The 20,995-nt window shown below is 37.5% G+C and overlaps 1 protein-coding gene across 10 annotated transcripts in view; it reads left to right on the forward strand.

Moving 5' to 3' along the window:
• Positions 1-20,995, forward strand: part of LOC306876944 (collagen alpha-1(XVIII) chain-like) — an 83,733-nt gene that overhangs the window by 31,709 nt on the left and 31,029 nt on the right. For 3 of the 10 annotated variants that reach the window (XM_079428402.1, XM_079428403.1, XM_079428406.1), the window contains exon 1: positions 13,920-14,206. The exons of 3 other annotated variants lie outside the window; for them this stretch is intronic. In XM_079428402.1, coding sequence (XP_079284528.1) covers positions 14,026-14,206 — 181 coding nt within the window. In that variant the 5' untranslated portion in view covers positions 13,920-14,025. Of the gene's footprint in view, positions 1-13,898; positions 15,047-20,995 lie in introns of those variants that run through there. 4 more of the 10 variants (XM_079428397.1, XM_079428400.1, XM_079428399.1 and 1 more) reach the window with 3 other exon arrangements.

A 20,995-nucleotide genomic window follows, 5' to 3' on the forward strand; every position in this document is an offset into this window, starting at 1 on the left:
AAAATAAGTTCACATATAAAAAAGTTTAGATAAAAAAGTGATATATTATATTATAAAATTTATATATCTTACTGTATATATTTTATCAGTGAATTTATATACAAATCACCTATTACTTATTTATTTGTTTTATTATTGTTATTATTATTTTGAATTCCTTGCTTTTATTGTTGATTATTGAAATTCCTTTTATGTAAAGTGCTTACCATTGTGTATAATATGTGCTATATAAATTAACTTGCCTTGCCTATTATTATTATTATTATTTGTTCTAGTTTATTTTTTACATTTATAATGTTGGCAAACACTTTTTTACTTGCAAGTTATGTGTTTTTACATGTAGTGCTATCAAACGATTAATAGCGATTAATCGCATCCAAAATAAAAGTCTTTGTTTACATAATATATGTATGTGTGCTTTGTATATTTATTATGTATATATAAATTGTTACGGTTTTTAGTGGTTGTAGTAAATAAATAAAGGTTCAGGAGAACAAAGTAGCATCAATACACTTTTACCTTTTATTAAACAACATTAAGCTGAGACAAAGACAAGGGGAGAACTGAGGATTTATAAAGGGGCAGGAACAAAAGAACAAACAAGATGATTAATACAAAACAGGGGGCTGTTCCATAAAAGACGCTAAGAAAAGCGGGGATTAAAGTCCAAAACCTGACTTGAAATAACCTAACAAATCAATCGGGACTAAAGCGGTTCCATAAACGACAATTCAAGTTCACACAATCTGACTAATGCTATCCAGGTTCAGTGAGTCAGGATAATGTGACGTACACGCTTATTCTGAAGCAGCCCTTAATGTCGATCATGGATCAAATCGATCCACCATAGCAAACAGCGAATATTTGTGCTGTTTAACGCATTTGAAACATTGTGTTTTCCTCAGTGCATAACTGATACGTCACAGGTATATTTTTTACATCTGTAAATGTCAGAAAGCCATGCAAATATATCCATTTAGCTGTCAGGAGTGGGCGAGGCTTATGCGAGAGAACGAGCGCTGCGGCGCGCATGCGCGCTACACAGACAGAGCAGAATAGAATACTAGCGCAAGAAATCTGAATAAAATATACATTCTGCTAAAATATTTCTTGTTGGACATTAAATGTGACACTTAGAATTTTACTACATATAAGTGTATTTTTATGATAGCAGCAACTGTTAATCACTAGCTCAAATGAGTTAAATGTGTGTTCCTCTTATCAGTTAAAATGTACTCTGATTTCTATTATAAATTTACATTTTTAATTCAGTGATTTTAACTTTTGATTGTGTTTTTATGCTTTAATGCTTTAAAGAGCCATTTTAGATTGTAATGTTTTAATGTTCTAATAACCATAAAAGGTACAGCTGTCATAAATTCAGAGAGAAAGGTTGCATGGCTAGAAACTTCTGATCAACTGCATGCACAAGTAGCAACTATGTTAAAATGTCATTCGCCTATATTTTGGGCACAATACATTAAATACAGTTGGTTGTAGCCTATTTTTTATTTATTTGATTATTTAAGGTGTATTTTCTGTATACTTTTATTTTTGGACCGATAATAAATTAAACTGACTGTATGTGAGAGAGTCAGTGGTAATATGGATGCGTTCCTATTGGTCAGAGTTAGAGGAGCTCAGCTTAGCCTGACAGTTAGCCTGCTCCGGACCAGGTTAGTTTGCCAGCATAAGTTGCCGGGGTAACTGAGTTTGAACTTTTTTAAGTTTGATTTATGAAACCGAATCTACCAAAAATAAGCCTGACTAACCGAAATAAGACTGGCTTATACTCTAATCTTGGTTTATGGAACAGCCCCCAGGTGAATGGAATAAACGATGATTAACTAAACTAGAACAGGAAAAACCAAATAAGGGCAAACAGGAACTAAACGGAAACCGACACGTGATATAAATACACACTCCTGCATTTATATATTTCAGAAAAATAGGTTGTTTATATATTAAATATATTTATTTACATTATAAATTATATGACTATAAATATAGAAATGTAAATACATGTAAATATTTTCAAAATATATACTGTATGTGTGTGTATTTATGTATACATAATAAATATACACAGAACACATATATTATGCAAACAAAAACTTTTATTTTGTATGCAATTAATCACGATTAATCGTTTGACAGCACATTTAAAGCACTTTTTACTCAAAACATTTCACAGACAGAACTTGGCTTTAAAATATTTTTTATATTTTACATTTAATTTGTATTCAATTTATTAAAAAAAATTATAATATTTTTATATTTATTATATTATTATTTGCAATTTTATTTTATTAAAATATTTTAAATTTGATGTTTGATTTTTTATTTTTTTTTATTAATAAATGTCCAAGTAATTTCATTATCTATTTTTTGGGCCAATGACAGTTAAGTCCAGTGTGTAGAATTAACTATAGATGTCTTCAGAATCAACACAATTGAACACAACTGGTTGACGCATATTATGACTCACTGTGAGACAGTGATTAGGAGTGACTAGAGCCACTGGAGATCGGATGAAGTCAGGACCACCCTCCTCTCGAAAGATTCCTCTTAACTAAATCCATTACTTTTTTAAACGTTCTTCTGCCCCCCTGGGTAAACTCAGCCCTGCACGCCCTCCCTGAGGAAGCAGTGTTTAGCATGTAAATGCCCTCCTTTGGCTTGCCTGCTGACTTCTCTACCCACAGAGAGCCGGAGAGGTCCTGACAAAAGCCTGTTGGTGTCATGAAGGCATGCCATGCATTCCATGTCATTGTCACTGAGCCTTTGAAGTTTGAGATGGGGTATCCTTCTGGACCCACCAAATTAATGTCTTTTTTTGTCCTAAGATACATTTATGTACGTGCACACAAAAGACAAAACAAGAAAGGTGCACTAAGGTGCATGTTGTTGGATGTGGATTTTGTTGTGTTTTAGTTTGCAGTTAATTCAGGCTGAGGGTGTTTTTATTGTGCAAGCTGCTTGTAACATCACTGGACCTTGTAGGTTTGTTTTGACAGGGTGACCTCGCTCTATGGAGACCCAGTGCAGGGGTGACAACCCCTTGTAGCTATAAAAGCACATCATATGGATCTGCCATATGCTCCTTAGAGAGCTCATAGGCCATCATAGATCTTTTAATGTGTAGATAATGGGTAGCATGGCCTACCAGATCCATTTGCATTTCCTTTGTGTGTTTACCTTTGGGTAGTTCACCCAAAACTGAAAATACTCTCATAATTTTCTCTCTCATGTTTTTTTAAACTCACATGACCTGATACAGCCATGGTCATCATTTAACAAAAGCAGCTTGATACACTAGTTGTAATTCAGAGTACTTAAAATAATCATAATACAACCTGAATTCCGGAAAAGTTGGGACATTTTTTTTTTTATTTGAATAAAATTAAAACTAAAATACTTTCAAGTCACATGAGCCAATATTTTATTCACAATAGAACATAGAGAACATAACAAATGTTTAAACTGAGAAATTATTATACTTTTATCCACTATTTTGTCCCAACTATTTTGAGACCTGTAGCAGGCATCAAATTTAAAATGAGCTCATCTTGTGAATAAAATTGTACAATTTCTCAGTTTAAACATTTCTTATCTATGTCCTAATTGTGAATAAAATATTGGCTCATGTGATTTTGAAAGTCTTTTAGTTTTCAATTTATTCAAATTTAAAAAACATCCCAACATTTCCGGAATTTGGGTTGTAGACACATAAGAAATAACAATAACAATACATTAAGAAATAAAAACAAGTATTTAAAACTAATATGAAAAGATAAATAACTTGTTTTGTGTTCCACAAAATAAGCCATACATGTTTGCAATGACATGTTGAAGAGTTTGCTTGTAATAGTCTTAATATAATCATATTCAAATGCATCTAAAGAAGAAATTGTCTACATTTGGTCTATAGAATCCCTCTATGTCTCTCTTTCACAAAGGACTTGTGTTGAAATGTCTACAGCTTTTGTGAGCCTATACATATCAGATTCACTAAGTTAACTGTATGGTATAATGTTATATTGGATGTATAGTTCTCTGAAACAGTGAACTATAGATGGGAGACCTGACAGGTGAGGACAGATTGGAGGAAACTACAATGCATATAACGTTCACTGGACACTGTGAGGGGCGACTGGATATCTTCTGGCTTTTTGACAGGGGTCTGATTACATGCTCAATTATTCTCGTATTGACTGCTGTGTTATTCTGAAGCTTTTGAGTAGACATGCACATGTCATTTGAATGACACGAAACAATAAATATTTATTTGTTTGAGCATGTTGTGTGGGAAGTTTTGTAAGCTTGTGTATCTGAAAATATGTAGGTTTTAATGGACTTGTAAGGTGGCATAGGCCTATTATGAATGTTGGACAGGTGATGTGACCCTTTTAAATTCTTCTGAAAGTTGTCCAATATGGTGTCCGTTTAGGACTGACACAGCAATTAAAGGTTAAAGTGGGTCACATGAGCTCAATTTGTAAGTCCAAGAATGAAATTACAGCATGTGATCACTAGGTATTCCCCTTTGGATGGTATTAAGAAGTTAAATGAATCTATTCTGTATTTTGTCTTTCAATTTAATCTACTCTAAGCCTGTATTTTTTTTATATTACATAGAAGGTTTCCTTTATTAAAAGCTTTCTGTTGTTCCTGTTGTTTGTCTCACATACTAAAATAAGGTTATATTGAGAAGGTTTACTTTGGTAGGTTCTTCTTCCTAAAAGTGTGGAAACATTATATTCGGATATGTGACCTTGGGATTCTTTAGGACCAGAATTTTAAACTGACTTTAGTTGACCTTAAAAAGCCTGTAGGAGTAACTGCGTCAATGCTGTTTGACAATGTAATGACAGACATAAGTGGGAAAACCCGAAGCATATACTTAATCAAGTTTTGTTGTTCTGTATGCTCTTGTTTACTGATGCAGTAAACCTGTGTCACATCTGTTTCTGTATTATTGTGGATCAAGGACACCTTGTTTGCACATCTCATAACTTCTGCTTTTGGCATGTCAGCCTGAGTTAGAGGTTCAGACTCTCTCTGCATTTAAAAAGAAAGCCTGTGGACAGCGGAAACAGGATGAGATGCTGTTATTATCCCTGTTCTGAAGTTAATTACAAGCACTCAGCAAATTCCCTGTCACCTGTAAATACAGAAAGCTTTGCTCAAATTCACAAGAAACTTTCATTTGTCTTGTTTGCAACTCACCTCATTGCTGTTGCAACACTATAAACTGTATTTCTCAACCTTATGTCATTTTATTTATATATATATATATATATATATATATATATATATATATATATATATATATATATATATATATATATATATATATATATATATATATATATGTGTGTGTATATATATATATATATATATATATATATATATATATATATATATATATGTGTGTATATATATATATATATATATATATGTGTGTATATATATATATATGTATGTGTGTGTATATATATATATATATATATATATATGTGTGTATATATATATATATATATATATATATATATATATATATATAACGTACACAGGTACATCTCAAAAAATTAGAATATCGTGAAAAAGGTCAATATTTTTTGTCACTCATTTCAGGAAGTGAAACCCATATATTATATAGATTCATTACACATAGAGGGAAATATTTCAAGCCTTTATTTCTTGAAATTTTGATGATTATGGCTTACAGATAATGAAAACCCAAAATTCAGTGTCTCAGAAAATTTGAATATTACATAAGATCAATAAAAAAAGGATATTTTAAACAGAAATGTCAGGCTTCTGAAAAGTATGTTCATTTCTATGCACTCGATACTTGGTTGGGCCTCCTTTTGCATGAATTGCTGCATCAATGCAGCGCGGCATGGAGGCAATCAGCCTGTGGCACTGCTCAGGTTTAATGGAAGCCTAGGTTGCTTTGATAGTGGCCTTCAGGTCATCTGCATTGTTGGGTCTGGTGTCTCTCATCTTCCTCTTGACAATACCCCATAGATTCTCTATGGGGTTCAGGTCAGGCGAGTTTGCTGGACAATCAAGCACAGTAACACCATGGTCATTGAACCAGCTTTTGGTACCTTTGGCAGTATGAGCAGGTGCTAAGTCCTGCTGGAAAATGAAATCAGCATCTCCATAAAGCTTGTCAGCAGAAGGAAGTGCTCTAAAACTTCCTGGTAGATGGCTGCATTGACTGTGGACTTCAGAAAACACAGTGGACCAACACCAGCAGATGACATGGCAGCCCAAATCATCACTGACTGTGGAAACTTCACACTGGACTTCAAGCAACATGGATTCTGTGCCTCTCCACTCTTCTTACAGACTCTGGGACCTTGATTTCCAAATGAAATGCAAAATGTACTTTCATCTGAAAAGAGGACTTTGGACCACTGAGCAACAGTCCAGTTCTTTTTCTCCTTAGCCCAGGTAAGATGCTTCTGACGTTGTCTCTGGTTCAGAAGTGGCTTGGTAGCCCTTTTCCGGAAGACGTCTGAGCGTGGTGACTCTTGATTCACTGACTCCAGCTTCAATCCACTCCTTGTGAAGCTCTCCCAAGTGTTAGAATCAGTTTTGCTTGACAGTATTCTCTCTGACAGTTTTCTATCTGAGTATATTTTAATGTACTGTATGTAATGTATTCCTTTGATAGCAAAGATGAATTTTCAGCAGTCATTACTCCAGTCTTCATGATCCTTCATCATTCTATTATGGTTTCATTCTATTTACATTCTATTCGATTTGGTGCTCAAAAAACTTTTCTTGCTATTTTCAATGTTGAAAACAGATATTTTTATTCAAACGCCCAAGGACACTACATGTCCAGGATACATTTATCATCGGTGAGAGGCAAGAAATGTCAAGAAAGCTCAGTTTCCTCATAGGAGTTTGCAGAGGAGTGTGACTGAAAGCAAACCGGTGTGGGTGTTGTTTTTGGCCACCCATCCTTTCTGGCCGCACATCTCACACATCCCTTGCATCTCAAACTTCTCAGTTGTATGATTATTGGCATTGGTGTATGATTAATATCAGTTTTGCCCAAAAAAAGCTGCAAACTTTCCAAATCATTACAGTCTCTTGGCACCCAAGAATATCTCAGTCATTAAAAACCAGGGACTCCCCAGAAAAAAACAGCACAAGCACCTTTTTATTTCTGTACCAGCAAAGAGTAAAAGCTGCCATATCTTTTACAATTCATGTTAAATCCCATCCTGATGAGTGCAGCTTTCATCCACCAAAAAAATATTTTTGGCTGATGGCAGAGAACACGTTGGCCCTGAACATGAGCCGAGAAAGGTCACGACTGCGAGGGAGTCACCATGGAGAATTGCAAACTAAGATTCCCACCCATGTAGGACCTGAATGATGAGGTTTAAAATTAACCCCTATGTAAAGGCTGACAGCAGGACCTCATCCAGTTATTGAATTGTTAGTGGTTTTGGTGATATATGTGACATTTTGACTCGAGGTAATAAGAAGCATGTGTCGATGTCATGTTCTCATAGCTGCTCGTGTTTCAGTGTCCTTGTGGGTAAAGGAAAAGCTGTGTTTGCAGTTCATTTACCTTTACTTCCTGTGTAAAAAGACGAAAAAAGAATGAAGAAAGTCATACTTCCATTAAACCTACATTGAGTAATGGTTCTGTTTTAATTTCCTGCATGTAGGTAATTTTTCATTATTTTATTGGCTAAATGATTCTAATGAAATGATTCTAATGTTTTTGTTTTATTGCAGCTTTTGCTTTGCCGGTTTTATTAACACATGGGTCTGCACTAAAACCTAGTTAGTTAGTTGGTGAAAAGTTGGCAAACTGTTCACAAAACAGTTGCCAAAAAGTACCTAGTACTTCCGGCGAGATTCCAAAGTGCAAATCTGATGGACACTTTACTATCCCATGAGGCTATTACAGTGAAGGGACTCAAATAATGTTGTAGGTCACGTGATAAAGCCAACAAGCCGGGTGTAGTACGTCCAGAATTTGTTCATACTACTTACATTCATACTATATCGAATATTTTTTTACCAGTGTAGTACATACTCAAACAGAGTGAGGTTCCATTTGCTGTCACATTTACCATTATCCTGCAAATTTTCAATGGGAGTGTGAGGACGAAAGATTGGTTACGTGAATTTGCCACACTGACCAACAGAAAGCTATGCGTTTTGAAATGGACTCCTGTGTAGGCTGTGTTACACACATAATGGACATGTTTGCCCACACAATTTCACTAATGGTAACTGTAGAAGGTCGTTGTCTTCATAGGCCGCTCACAAGATTTTGGTATGGGGCCACCGAGAACTCTTCCAGCAGCCTCCACTTGAGTCCATGCTAGTAGATTCACTGTGTTCTTGGCTGGGGTTCGAGAACTGTCCACAGTTTTGTTGCTCAGCATTTGTTAATGTCATTCCCACACTCACTGTGGGCAGCCCCAGTGATTTTGGCTGTGCCTCCTGATGAATTGTTGTGAGAGTTGACTTTTTCATTGTGCATCAAGGGGTTTGGCAGACGTTGTAGGTTTCTGGAATATCTGCATTGCTCGTTGTGTCCTTTCACTGTTTAATAAGAGAGCTCTAGAGTCTTCTTTGAACCAAATTCCCTGCTTCAGCTTTTATCCAGTTTACATCAAAACCCTAAAGTGTAATTATGCATCTTCGACTCATCTTAAATCCAGTGCTCTGTCTGTTCTGTCCACAACTTCACACAAGGCTTCATTGTATCTTTATACTTATACTGTTAGTCTGAGGTAAGGTGTGAATTTTTCTTAAGAACTTCCCTCAACTTTTAACCAAAGTACTTCAGGAAAAAAGTTTTAATGCATTTTATAAAAGCCAAATTCTTTGAATTTGAGGCACATTTGAAATTCAGATAAAGACATAGTTGCATTTTTACACATTTTAAATTTTGTCAATATTTCTTCCTGACATCAAATTGTAGTAAAATTTAGTTTTCTGACTAAAGTGGTAGCTACAGGTACATCAAAAAATAATTGAATATCATGAAAAACTGATTTTTTTTGTAACTTATTTCAAAAAGTGAAACTGTCATATATATTTTAGATTCATTACATGTAAAGTAAGACATTTCAAAAGTTTTTGGGTTTTCATTTTGATGATTAGAGCTTACAGCTCATGAAAGTCAAAATCCAGTATCTCAAAATATTAGAATATTTCCTAAGATCAATCAAAAAAAGGATTTGCAAAGCAGAAAAGTTCAAGTTCTTTAAAGTATGTTAATTTATGCACACAATACTTTGTCAGGGCTCCTTTAGCACAAACTCCAGCGTCAGTGAGGAATGGCATGGAAGCGATCAGCCTGTGGCTCTGCTGAAGCACTATTGAGCCTTCAGCTCCTCTGTATTGTTGGATCGACTGTTTCTCATCTTTCTCTTGAAAAATATCCCATAGATTCCATATGGGGTTCAGGTCAGGCATGTTGGCTGGCCAATCAAGCACAGTAATACCATGGTCAGCAAACCACTTGGAAGTGGTTTTGGCACTGTGGGCAGGTGCTAAAGTCCTGCTGGAAAAGCAAATCAGCATCTCCATAAAGCTTGTCAGCAGATGGAAGCATAAAGTGCTCCAAAATCACCTGGTAGACGGCTGCATTGACTTTGGACTTCATAAAACACAATAGACCAACACCAGCAGACATCACGGCACCCCAAATCATCACTGACTGTGGAAACTTCAAACTGGACTTCAAGCAGCTTGTGTTCTGTGCCTCTCCACTCTTCCTCCAAACTCCAGACATTGATTTCCAAATGAAATGCAAAATTTACATTTATCTGAAAAGAGGACTTTGGACCACTGAGCAACAGTCCCGTTCTTTTTCTCCACAGCCCAGGTAAGACGCTTCGGACGTTGCCTCTGGTTCAGAAGTGGCTTGGTAGCCTTTTTCCTGTCTGAGCGTGGTGACTCTTGATTCACTGACTCCAGCTTCAATCCACTCCTTGTGAAGCTCTCCCAAGTGTTTGAATCGGCTTTGCTTGACAGTATTCTCAAGCTTGCGGTCATCCCTGTTGCTTGTGCACCTTTTCCTACCCAATTTCTTCCTTCCAGTCAACTTTGCATTTAATATGCTTTGATACAGCACTCTGTGAACAGCCACTCCTTTCGGTAATGACCCTCTATGACTTACCCTCTTTGTGAAGGGTGTCAGTGTTCGTCTTTTGGACCATTGCCAAGTCAGCAGTCTTCCCCATTATTGTGGTTTCAAAGAACAAGAGATACCCTGAATTTATATTGTAGAGATGGTCGTTTAATGAAACTCAAAAATAAATATTCTAATATCAGAATCAGAATGAGCTTTATTGGCCAAGTATGTTTACACATACAAGGAATTTGTTTTAGTGACAGAAGCTCCACAGTGCAACAGAGAGACAGCAACAGGACAGGACACAGATAATAAAGAATAATACAAATATCCAAATAGGCAATGTACAAAACAGCAAAAACACAATATATAATATAGACAATTATGGTGTACAGGTCTGATATGTGCAAATTTGAAATGAAAAATTTTATTGTCGCGTTTTATTGTCAAGTGTTCATGAGATGGATTGCCTGAGGGAAGAAACTGTTCTTGTGTCTGGCCGTTCTGGTGCACAGAGCTCTGTAGCGTCGACCAGATGGTAACAGTTCAAAGAGGGAGTGTGCTGGATGTGAGGGGTCCAGAGTGATTTTACCAGCCCTTTTGCTCACTCTGGATAAGTACAGTTCTTGGAGAGTGGGGAGGGTTGTACCAATGATTCGCTCAGCAGTCCGGACTACTCTCCGTAGTCTTCTGAGGTCAGATTTGGTAGCTGAGCTGAACCAGACAGTTATTGAGGTGCAGAGGACGGATTCAATGATGGCAGAGTAGAATTGGTGCAGGGGGGTTTCTCCTGAAGTCCACGATCATCTCCACAGTTTTGAGTGTGTTTAACTCCAGGTTGTTAAGACTGCACCATACAGCCAACTCCTTAATTGAAATCCAGTATATTGAGATACTGGATTTTGAATTTCATGAGCTGTAAGCTCTAATCATCAAAATTAAAACAAAAAACTTTTGAAATATCTTACTTTACATGTTATGAATGTAAAATATATATGAAAGTTTCACTTTTCGAAATAAGTTACAAAAAAAAAAGGTTTTTCACGATATTCAAATTTTTGAGATGTACCTGTATATACTGTAATTGTAGTTGACAATTCGCTTTTTTTTAAATACATGATTTAATTCATGGAACACTGGACCAGCTCTATACCCTCTACAGGGTGCTGGAGGGTTCATGGGAGTTTGCCCAACCAGTCCACATGTGTTTTGTGGATTTGGAGAAGGCATTCGACTGTGTCCCTCGCGGCGGCCTGTGGAGGGTGCTCCGGGAGTATGGGGTCCGGGGTCCTTTACTAAGGGCTGTCCGGTCCCTGTATGACCGAAGCAGGAGCTTGGTTCGCATTGCCGGCAGTAAGTCAGACTTGTTCCCGGTGCATGTTGGACTCCGGCAGGGCTGCCCTTTGTCGCCGGTTCTGTTCATAAGTTTTATGGACAGAATTTCTAGGCGCAGCCAGGGGCCGGAGGGTGTCAGGTTTGGTGACCACACGATTTCGTCTCTGCTTTTTGCAGATGACGTTGTCGTGTTGGCTTCATCAAGCCAGGACCTTCAGCAGGCACTGGGACGGTTTGCAGCCGAGTGTGAAGCGGCTGGGATGAGAATCAGCACCTCCAAATCCGAGGCCATGGTCCTCAGTCGGAAAAGGGTGGTTTGCCCACTTCAGGTTGGTGGAGAGTTCCTACCTCAAGTGGAGGAGTTTAAGTATCTTGGGGTTTTGTTCACGAGTGAGGGAAGGATGGAACGGGAGATTGACAGACGGATCGGTGCATCTTCTGCAGTAATGCGGTCGATGTACCGGTCTGTCGTGGTGAAGAAAGAGCTGAGCCGCAAGGCGAAGCTCTCGATTTACCGGTCAATCTACGTTCCTACTCTCACCTATGGTCATGAGCTTTGGGTCATGACCGAAAGGACAAGATCCCGGATACAGGCGACTGAAATGAGCTTTCTCCGCAGGGTGGCTGGGCGATCCCTTAGAGATAGGGTGAGAAGCTCGGTCACTCGGGAGGAGCTCAGAGTAGAGCCGCTGCTCCTTCACATTGAGAGGGGTCAGCTGAGGTGGCTCGGGCATCTGTTCCGGATGCCTCCTGGACGCCTTCCCGGGAAGGTGTTCCGGGCGCGTCCCACTGGGAGGAGACCCCGGGGAAGACCTAGGACACGCTGGAGAGACTATGTCTCCCGGCTGGCCTGGGAACGCCTCGGTGTCCCCCCGGAAGAGCTGGAGGAAGTGTCTAGGGAGAGAGAAGTCTGGGCATCCCTGCTTAGACTGCTGCCCCCGCGACCCGGCCCCGGATAAGCGGAAGAAGATGGATGGATGGATGGATGGATTTAATTCATTCATTTGAACATATCAAAGATATAAACTACTTATCATCCCAATCAAGATGCAGCAAATGAAAACTATTTTTGTTGTGTTTCCTGCAGTTATGTGAACTGTGTTCTAATTTCTGCATGATTTAGTGACTGTATGTAATTAATTTTCACTGATTTGAAGTTTATTTAGGATACTGCATTATGTTAATCTACAATGGCATATTCATATACCTTATATAAAATGGAAAAAAATGGTATAGAAACCATTTTTACTCAGACATTGCTAGTAAATTTTAACAAATCATTGCAAATAAACTGCAAGTAACATGAAATTGAAGTAGACATATTGAAATAGTATTTTCTTGTAAAACTTCATTTAAATAACTTTTTTACAGTGTACCGAAGGAGGCACAACTTCCATTGATCCATGTGTGCATATTATTCTGAGTATCAGTTAGCATGTTGAGGGTCTCTCGTAGGCTTGTATGAACAAGTGTACAAGCTCTAGATAACTCTATAACTGTGTCCTGCTTAAAGTGCAGAGGAAGGGGTGGGCTCGGGCAAAACTAATTGTAAGTTTAAGCCAGAGAGCATGATTTATATTGACTGGATAGGGGTTGGTTTCAGCCTATATCCTGGAGGTGTGTGAGTTTTTAGACAGCTTGTTCCAGCTCAAAGCTGGAGAGTGGAGTTGGCTACTGTTTGAACTGATGTAGTTATGAAGTGATTCATGATGCCTAAACGGAATACATTTTGTACCGTATCGTCAGAAGGATCCTAAGGAAGTTGTTCTAACTAGGCAGCATAGTTTGGGTTTTGTAGGATCTATTAACTCTAGAAAAATATTTACAGTGATTGCACAATGGACTGACTTTCCAAAGACTTTTTGATTATTGTTTATAAACCTTTAATAAATAATATGGATGTGTGTGTGCTTTTGGTTGTTACTGTTACTGTAATACTGGAGAAGTGTCTCTGATGCAGCATTTCATAAACTATACCAAATATAATTTTTTCATGCTTTGCAAGGAATGGTATTTCCCTCAGAAAATGCAACTTTAGTATTTTTGTTTTCAACTAGAATTAACATCAGAAGTTCAGCAAATGACAAACCCATTTAAAGCATAAATTTCTACATTTTAAGAGGTGTTTTGAGTATTTAAGCAGCTTGTTTCTGTGTAACAGGGGGCCTGTGGAATTTCTCTGCCCCTTTAAAGGCTGTAAAAGTTGAAACAACGCTAAATTCCATCAGTGAGGGCATTTAGAAGCACCGGGGTATACAAAAGGACGCCTTGCAGGCATTTTTGGTAAGAATATCTATCATCAGAGACACTCTTTCACAAGGACAAAGGGGAGATGGAGCTATGGGGGAGGAAAAGGTCCCAAGCTCGACCAATGACGAATCAGCCCCCTGCTCTCTTTCAAATATGTTACTCCTCCTCTAAACTTTTCCTGCCTGGTTTGTGGGCTGGTTGTGGTGACTTTACCGTGAGCCAGGGACGAGTCTGTGTCTGTGTGGAGTGGATTACTATTGAGGGCATGTCAGGATCCTGTTTGAATTGTTGAATGACTGGAAGTGAACGTGATGTCTAAGCTCAGGTTTTGGCTGTGCCTCTTCATTCTGGTGTGCTTGAGGATATGCCACACGCATGGCTGGTTCTGGTTTGATGACTCGAAAGAAAATGCAAAGGGCACACAGACACTGGCTTACCTGACAACCGTAAGGCCCACATCACCACCGAGGACAGAACCGCCCAGAAAAACAGGTACAAGTGCTTCCGTAACTGAGGTCCTGAAAGAGGTCAGTTCTGATGGAGGTCATTTTGAGAGGAAATCAGAGTTCAGGTCTGGGTTGGGGGTTGAGTCAGAATCTATAAGTGGGTCATGGTCTGAATTTGCTTCCGGATCTGGATCTGGATATGAAAGACAGGATGGCTATGTTACGTCAACCAACTTTTTGGGCATTGCTGTTGAAGATGCTAGATTGCATGTGGGAAATTTTAAGCTTGAGACCAAAGAGAAGCAGATGGATGGACTTCAGCGCATCAGCGACCCAACAGACAGTCGATTTAATGAAAGCATCAATGTTTCTCATAAAAATGTTAGCACTTATAATGATTCTACAGAGCATGATGATTATGATAAAACGACAGTGTATTCCCCTGAATACTCTGTCTCAGATAGTCTACTAACCATTGAAAGTGAGTTTTTAGTAGATAGCATGCCAACAGCCATCGAATCTCCGCGCTGCTTGCCAGTCGATTCTAAATTGCCATTTTGCACCAGAATGGGATTGGAGGGTTTCACAGTGCCAAATTTTCTAAATCAAAGCAGCGTGGAAGAAGTTCAGGTGGTTTTGACCGAATGGGCATGGCTGTTGCGGTCAAACTGCCATCATAGCTTGGAATGGTTTTTCTGCCTGCTGTTGACACCTCAGTGCGGCCCACCTGGACTGCCGCCCCCACTGCCCTGTCGCAGTTTCTGCGAGGTCCTGCTTGACAGTTGCTGGATGCTCCTGGATGAGGGCCGCCTCCCCGTGGAGTGCCACTCTCTGCCCGAAGAGATGCATGATGGGTATCGGTGCTTGTCAGTTAGTAACCAGAAAGGTAACGGCCGGTTGGAATGCCATCTCTTTTGCTCTTAAAAAAGGAGAGAGATGCATTTTCAACCAGTACCACCTGTCTGTCTGTTTGTCGTTCACCAGTCCTCACAAGGAGTTTTGTGTGTCCGTAAGTGTTGTCTGGTCTTTAACAGTTGTAAGCACACAGATTCTCTGGGGAGAGGTGTTTTAAAGCATTCACTCTGCACGCTTGTCAAAACTGCATGGAAATGTGAAGGATGACTACATGGTGCTACTAAATCAAGTCTTTGCATGTTTATGTGTTTGTATTGCATGCGACTCTCAGTTCCCACGGTCTTGGATTGTTGTGGTTTTCAGTTTTCAGGCCTGGATGGAAATCTTTATATTTATAATTTAGAATATAGAAATATAAGCTAATTTTATAAAATATAGATATTTTATATTTATTTATTTTTCTTTCTTTTAGTTACCCAGCTTTTTATTGCCTAACATTATCAAGTAATCAGGAATGGCTGGAAATGGCCTGTGAATTCATTGGTCAGAAGATATGTCTTTGTGCTGAGACGCAGTAAATGCAGCTTTCAGGTTAACATTTTTGGCAGGACTGACTTTAAACAGAATTGTTAGTCCATATGTTCAGGCTGAATTTATGATTGCAATCCTCTGCCAAGTAAATCCTGGGAGCATACCGTTGGTATTTGTGTGGTTTTGTGATAAATATCTAGAAACACGGTTACAGAATAAACTGTCATGTGAAGCAAATGAACATATATAAATACACAATGAGCAAACAGAGTCATGAATAGCTACTGCGAATGGTTTTATATGATTAAAAAAACATCTTCGGCTGTTGTAGACTCTTGCTTGAATTTCCTGTGTTTGCTGGGGCCAAGTACTCTTTATCTTAAAAGTGTTTCTAAAAAAGGCATTATCTTTCAGACAGCTTGTTATATTGACAACTCTGAGTGGACATTGTGTTTTAGGAGACCATCCAAGTCAATCTAAAGGGGCACAGTGAAAGAAAATCTCACATTTTGTATTAATATTAGAATATTAGAATAATACAAATATGCAAATAATGACATTTTGGTACAAAGCCTATAAATATGTATATTTGCTATTGAAACAGCTTTCCCCATGTATTGTGACTATAGGGGCAACATCAAGTTTTCAATTATATGTATTATTTTCCTGTGTATAAATGGTAGAGATATCCAAGACTGAGTATATGCCTAGAAACCGCCTTAAAATCCTACCTCAATCAATATTTACTGGATATATATATATATATATATATATATATATATATATATATATATATATATATATATATATATATATATATATATATATAAACCAAATATCCATGGGCTTTCTTGTATGTTAGATTCTGCTGTCGATTTGGAGATGTGTTTTTGTGTACAGTATGTTTAAATAATCTTTTCATGAACCTCATTTAGAGTCATCTTAAATAATGGAAACATCTCAATTAAATTAGATCTGGCAGTGTTTAGAGTCATTCAGGACTGATTTAGGGCAGATAAGATCGAACCACAATATCAATGTTTTTTATAATGCAAGCAGCATGTCAGAAAGCAAGGCTTTCTCAGCGGCTGTAAAGCATCCTGTAAAGCGTCTCTATGGTTGTGCAGATTGCAGATTGGTTTGAGTTATGCTAATTATACAGTTCTCATGTTAGTTACATGTGAGGGATTCAACGTTTGTTTCATCACAGACTAAAAAGTGAATTCCAGGTGTGCGGCTTGTGTTGGAAAGTGAAATTGTCAGGGGCAATAGATCGTTAAGTGTGACAGCGTCTAGCCATTGTTAGTTTTTGTGAGGCTCTGGGGCCATGTGTAAAGCTAATATGTAACAGACTGTCTAATCTTCCTTTAACTACAATTGATTGGTCCTCTGGTTAATTAGTCTGTTATTTTAAGGTATTTGCATTCCTCATCAGAATTTTCCTCTGCTGGGAAAGCCTTTGAAACCATATTTTAAGATGATGTATTTGTATTCATCTGGCACAAAAACAGTCTATATTAGGATGACTGTATTAAACTGAAACATACATTTGCAGAATATTACCTTGTAAGGTTTATGGACGAGTGATTCTGAGACATCAGTTGATTCACAAAAAAAAAATAAAAAAAAATAATTGGACAATCATTTGGAAATCCTTCTAATATTCTGATTTGGTGCTCAATAAACATTTCTTATTAGTATCAATATTGACAACAGTTGCACTGCTTCATATTTTTGTGGAAACCATGATAGATTTTATTCAGGATTCTTTAATGAATAGAAAGTTTAAAAGATGCAAAAGCATTTATTTGAAACTGAAATCTTTTGTAACATACTAAATGCATGCACTGTGACTTTTGTTAAATTTAATGGATCCTTGCTGAATAAAAGTAATAATTTCTTTCAAACAAAAGAAAGAAAAACATCCTACTGACCCCAAAGTTTTGAGTAGCAGTGTATTTGACCACTGTAACATTATTTTTAATGTGCCCCTATTATGCCTTTTCGAATATTACCTTTCATGCAGTGTGTCATGTAGCAGTATGTGAACATAAACTTTCTGCAAAGTTGTGAAGCCGAAAGTGCACGATATATAAAGTTATTGTCTATCAAAAAAAAGAGTCGGCTCGCAATCGCCTTAACGAGTCGCTAGGAATTCGAATCTTATTCTGTTATGACTGTACGTCACGAAGTAACACTTTTGCCTAGTGTCCGCCCATGGGCTATTATTCGCGCTGTACGCGGTAGACCAATCACAAAGGACTGCGCCATCTGACCAATCGCAGCAGCGAGGGCTCACAGAAAGGAGGGGTTTAGAGAGACTGATTCTTTGAACTGCTTTGCACGAGTCGTATGGGAATCATTTAGAAATGAAAATTTTTTGAGAAAACTAAAGTGTTTTTTGACCTTGGATGCATGTAAACCTGTTTTAGGAGACTCATAAAACAATATTAGCAACCTTAAAAATGGCATAATAGGGGCACTTTAAAGCTGCTGTCACAGTGCTAAAAAGTTGTTCTGTAAGTAATGTCACAACTTTTAGTCGGTTACTCCCTCTCACTGCTGCTCACACATTTCATGTTCTGTACGGTCTCGTCCATGGCTGTTCTGAAAGCTTTCTCAAATAGTGTCACAGATCATAATGGGGTTATGTAGTGTCTGGGCTCCAGTGAAGCTTGTAGATAGAACTATTCAATTTGGGAAAAAATGTCTTCATTGGGAAATTGGAAGTGATTGTGCTAGATTTCTCATTGGGTCAAAGGCCTTTCATGGACCTTTTCCACAACAATGGAGTCTTTTGAGTGCCAATAGACAGTGTGCTCAATTCATTCTGTAATGGATCAATTGAGAGGGCAATTCCTGCAATTGCCAAGATGACTTGACTGTCAGAAAAAAAGTAAAAATGTGGAAGTGTTGAGAATCTTAGCAGAGATGTTCTTTGTGCCTTTATGGCGCCTCCAAGGTTAAATGGGTTTGCTTGGGTAAATGGGCAGTGTTGATGTCTTAATTGGATCATACAGTATTTCTGTCTTCCATTTGTATTGGCTAAGGAAATGGAAGTGTTCCTGTGCAGGTTTCCAAATGAATGGAAATGTATTACGGTCCAGTCTTTAATGCTCTCGAGTGTGCAATAAAAGGTACAAATCGACAAATTTGCACACAGGCCTGTTTTGTATAATTATGTCATCTGGGACATTTGATTGCTGGCGTTTGACTTGAAATGTACACCCACTCTTTACTCAAGTGATCATGCCCCATATTCAAGCTTCAAAGTGCAAGATAGGTGAATGACATTGATGATTTTGCCTTTTCTGTCAGGATTAAGAAAGGATGCCCAGTAAGTGGCTCTTAAAGCTTTAGGATAAACTGAGTACAGCTTTTTTAAGCTTGATTAGAAATTACATTCTGTGGCAGCCACAGATTAAAGTGACAAACTTGTGTAAACTAATCTAACTTCAAGCTAAAACTCATCACCAGGAAATCTGAAAATTAGGGATTTTTTTTTTTTTTGTATTCATGGTCTTAAAACTTAGTGTTAAAACTTACTTCAATTGAAGATCAGTTTGATTAATGTTTTATTGATGTGATGCGAAAATCTTGCAGTTTTCACATTTTCACAGTTTTATAGGCCCATTTGTCATTTAGTATACTCTCTTGTCAGCCTGTAGACTCTGCCTCTTGTCAGCTATAATCAGGACCTAAGAATTTCTCATGAGCCCCTAAAGTCAAATTTTGCTGTGTGACTTTAAATGTGTAAGGGGCCTGAAGTTTAACATTATATTTGTGTTTTCAGTTATAAGGGCCACTAGCCTATGGCACCTGCAATAGTTTTCATGTTTGGTTTAACCACCCTATTTAGTTTGGATCAATAAACAGGAACTTTAATTAAAGTGCTAATTTTTAACTCTAACTAGGTGGCCCTTTTTTCTTCTTCACCAGATTACAATGAACTCGTAAAACATTGACGCATATTGATGTCAAGGTTGGCTTGTTTGGTGAGCATGTGAATGTTACAGGTCATCAGCAGTGTGTTATGAAAAGAAGTTAATAGGCATCAGCAGACATGTAAAAGTAGTTTTCTTGTTTTTTTATTGTCTTGTACAAGATGAAATCAGCTAGAACTGACAGAGTGGTAAATGTTTTTGCCAAAAGATTTACTTTCAGTAAATAACATCAAATTATGTATTTATAGTTGCATTGTATTGTGTTTGTCTCCTCTTTAATTTTTTATTTTCATATTTTTGTTACATTTATATATTTTATTTTAAATATATTATTTGTTTTAGATTTAATTTTTTTTTATTTTTAAAATATAATTTATTTTTGGTATGTAACCAAAACAATCCAGTCAGTCCTGAAAAATAAAATTAAATATTTTTTTCCCTTCTTACTGAATACTCTCTAATACATCTTGCATCAGTAAATCAGTTGCATCTATTGACTTTAAAATTATGCTGTTGATTCTCTTTTCTTGGTCTTCATCCGGCTTGACCATGTAATGATGATGCTGTCAAAAATGGAAGCACTTCTCAGTTGCAAAAATTTTGAAAGTCTTTATGATAGTCATTAGTGTCAAATGTCTGATTTGTTATATTCATGTACAATAGCAGACACACATGGCCTCAGGGGCTTCTGTATTCTATCCTGACACACATCTGGATTCTGGAATTAGAATTTATTGCCTGCTGTCAGAAAAGCAAAAGTCCAGGATTCTGGTTTCCCTAAAGTGATTTTCACAAGCCCGACAAGTCTCAGAAAACTTCAGTCTCGCATTGAAGTCGCCATTAGCCATTGAACGCTGGTTTAGCATGTCCACTGTTTACACAACAGCACCTGAACATGTGCAGGAATGCAAGGTGAGCTCAAAAAGCTCCTTCTCTTTTAAGCTTGTCATTATCCTGTCATGATCTAAAGACACGGTTTATGCTTTCAATAGTGAAACTCGGAAGAGTGGTTCTCCTCTGTCTAGTTAAATCAACCCAAAGATTAGGTTCACAAGCTAAACATTATCCACCAAAAATGCACATCACACCAAAACCATATGTAAGGTGTATTTTTTTTTCTAATCCTTTCATGTGCAACAAAGGCAAGAAGAGTTTTGTTTCAACTCATAACAAAAGCACCATCTGAAGAACTTAATGATGAATATGTAAGCCCCTAAAGGACTTTGATCCTTGTTTGATAAATAAGACCATGTGCTCATGAGCTATACTTGGTAGTCTTTTTTCACACCGTTTACAAAGTCAAGTCATGGTTCAAAAGACTTACTTTACAGCATGAAAGCAGCTCAAAGTTCTACAAGTTGACATCATCCTTAATGTTTCTATTAACGTTTACAAAACACACATTTATACATCAGAATAATGAGCACTTATATTATTTAGTGTTTTTTGTTTTTTTCCAGCTTTCACTTCATGCTGTTTCAAATTCATCTTTCATGTGATAGAAA

The sequence above is a fragment of the Barbus barbus genome (assembly GCF_936440315.1).
Source record: "Barbus barbus genome assembly, chromosome: 11".
NCBI classification, from domain to species: domain Eukaryota; kingdom Metazoa; phylum Chordata; class Actinopteri; order Cypriniformes; family Cyprinidae; genus Barbus; species Barbus barbus.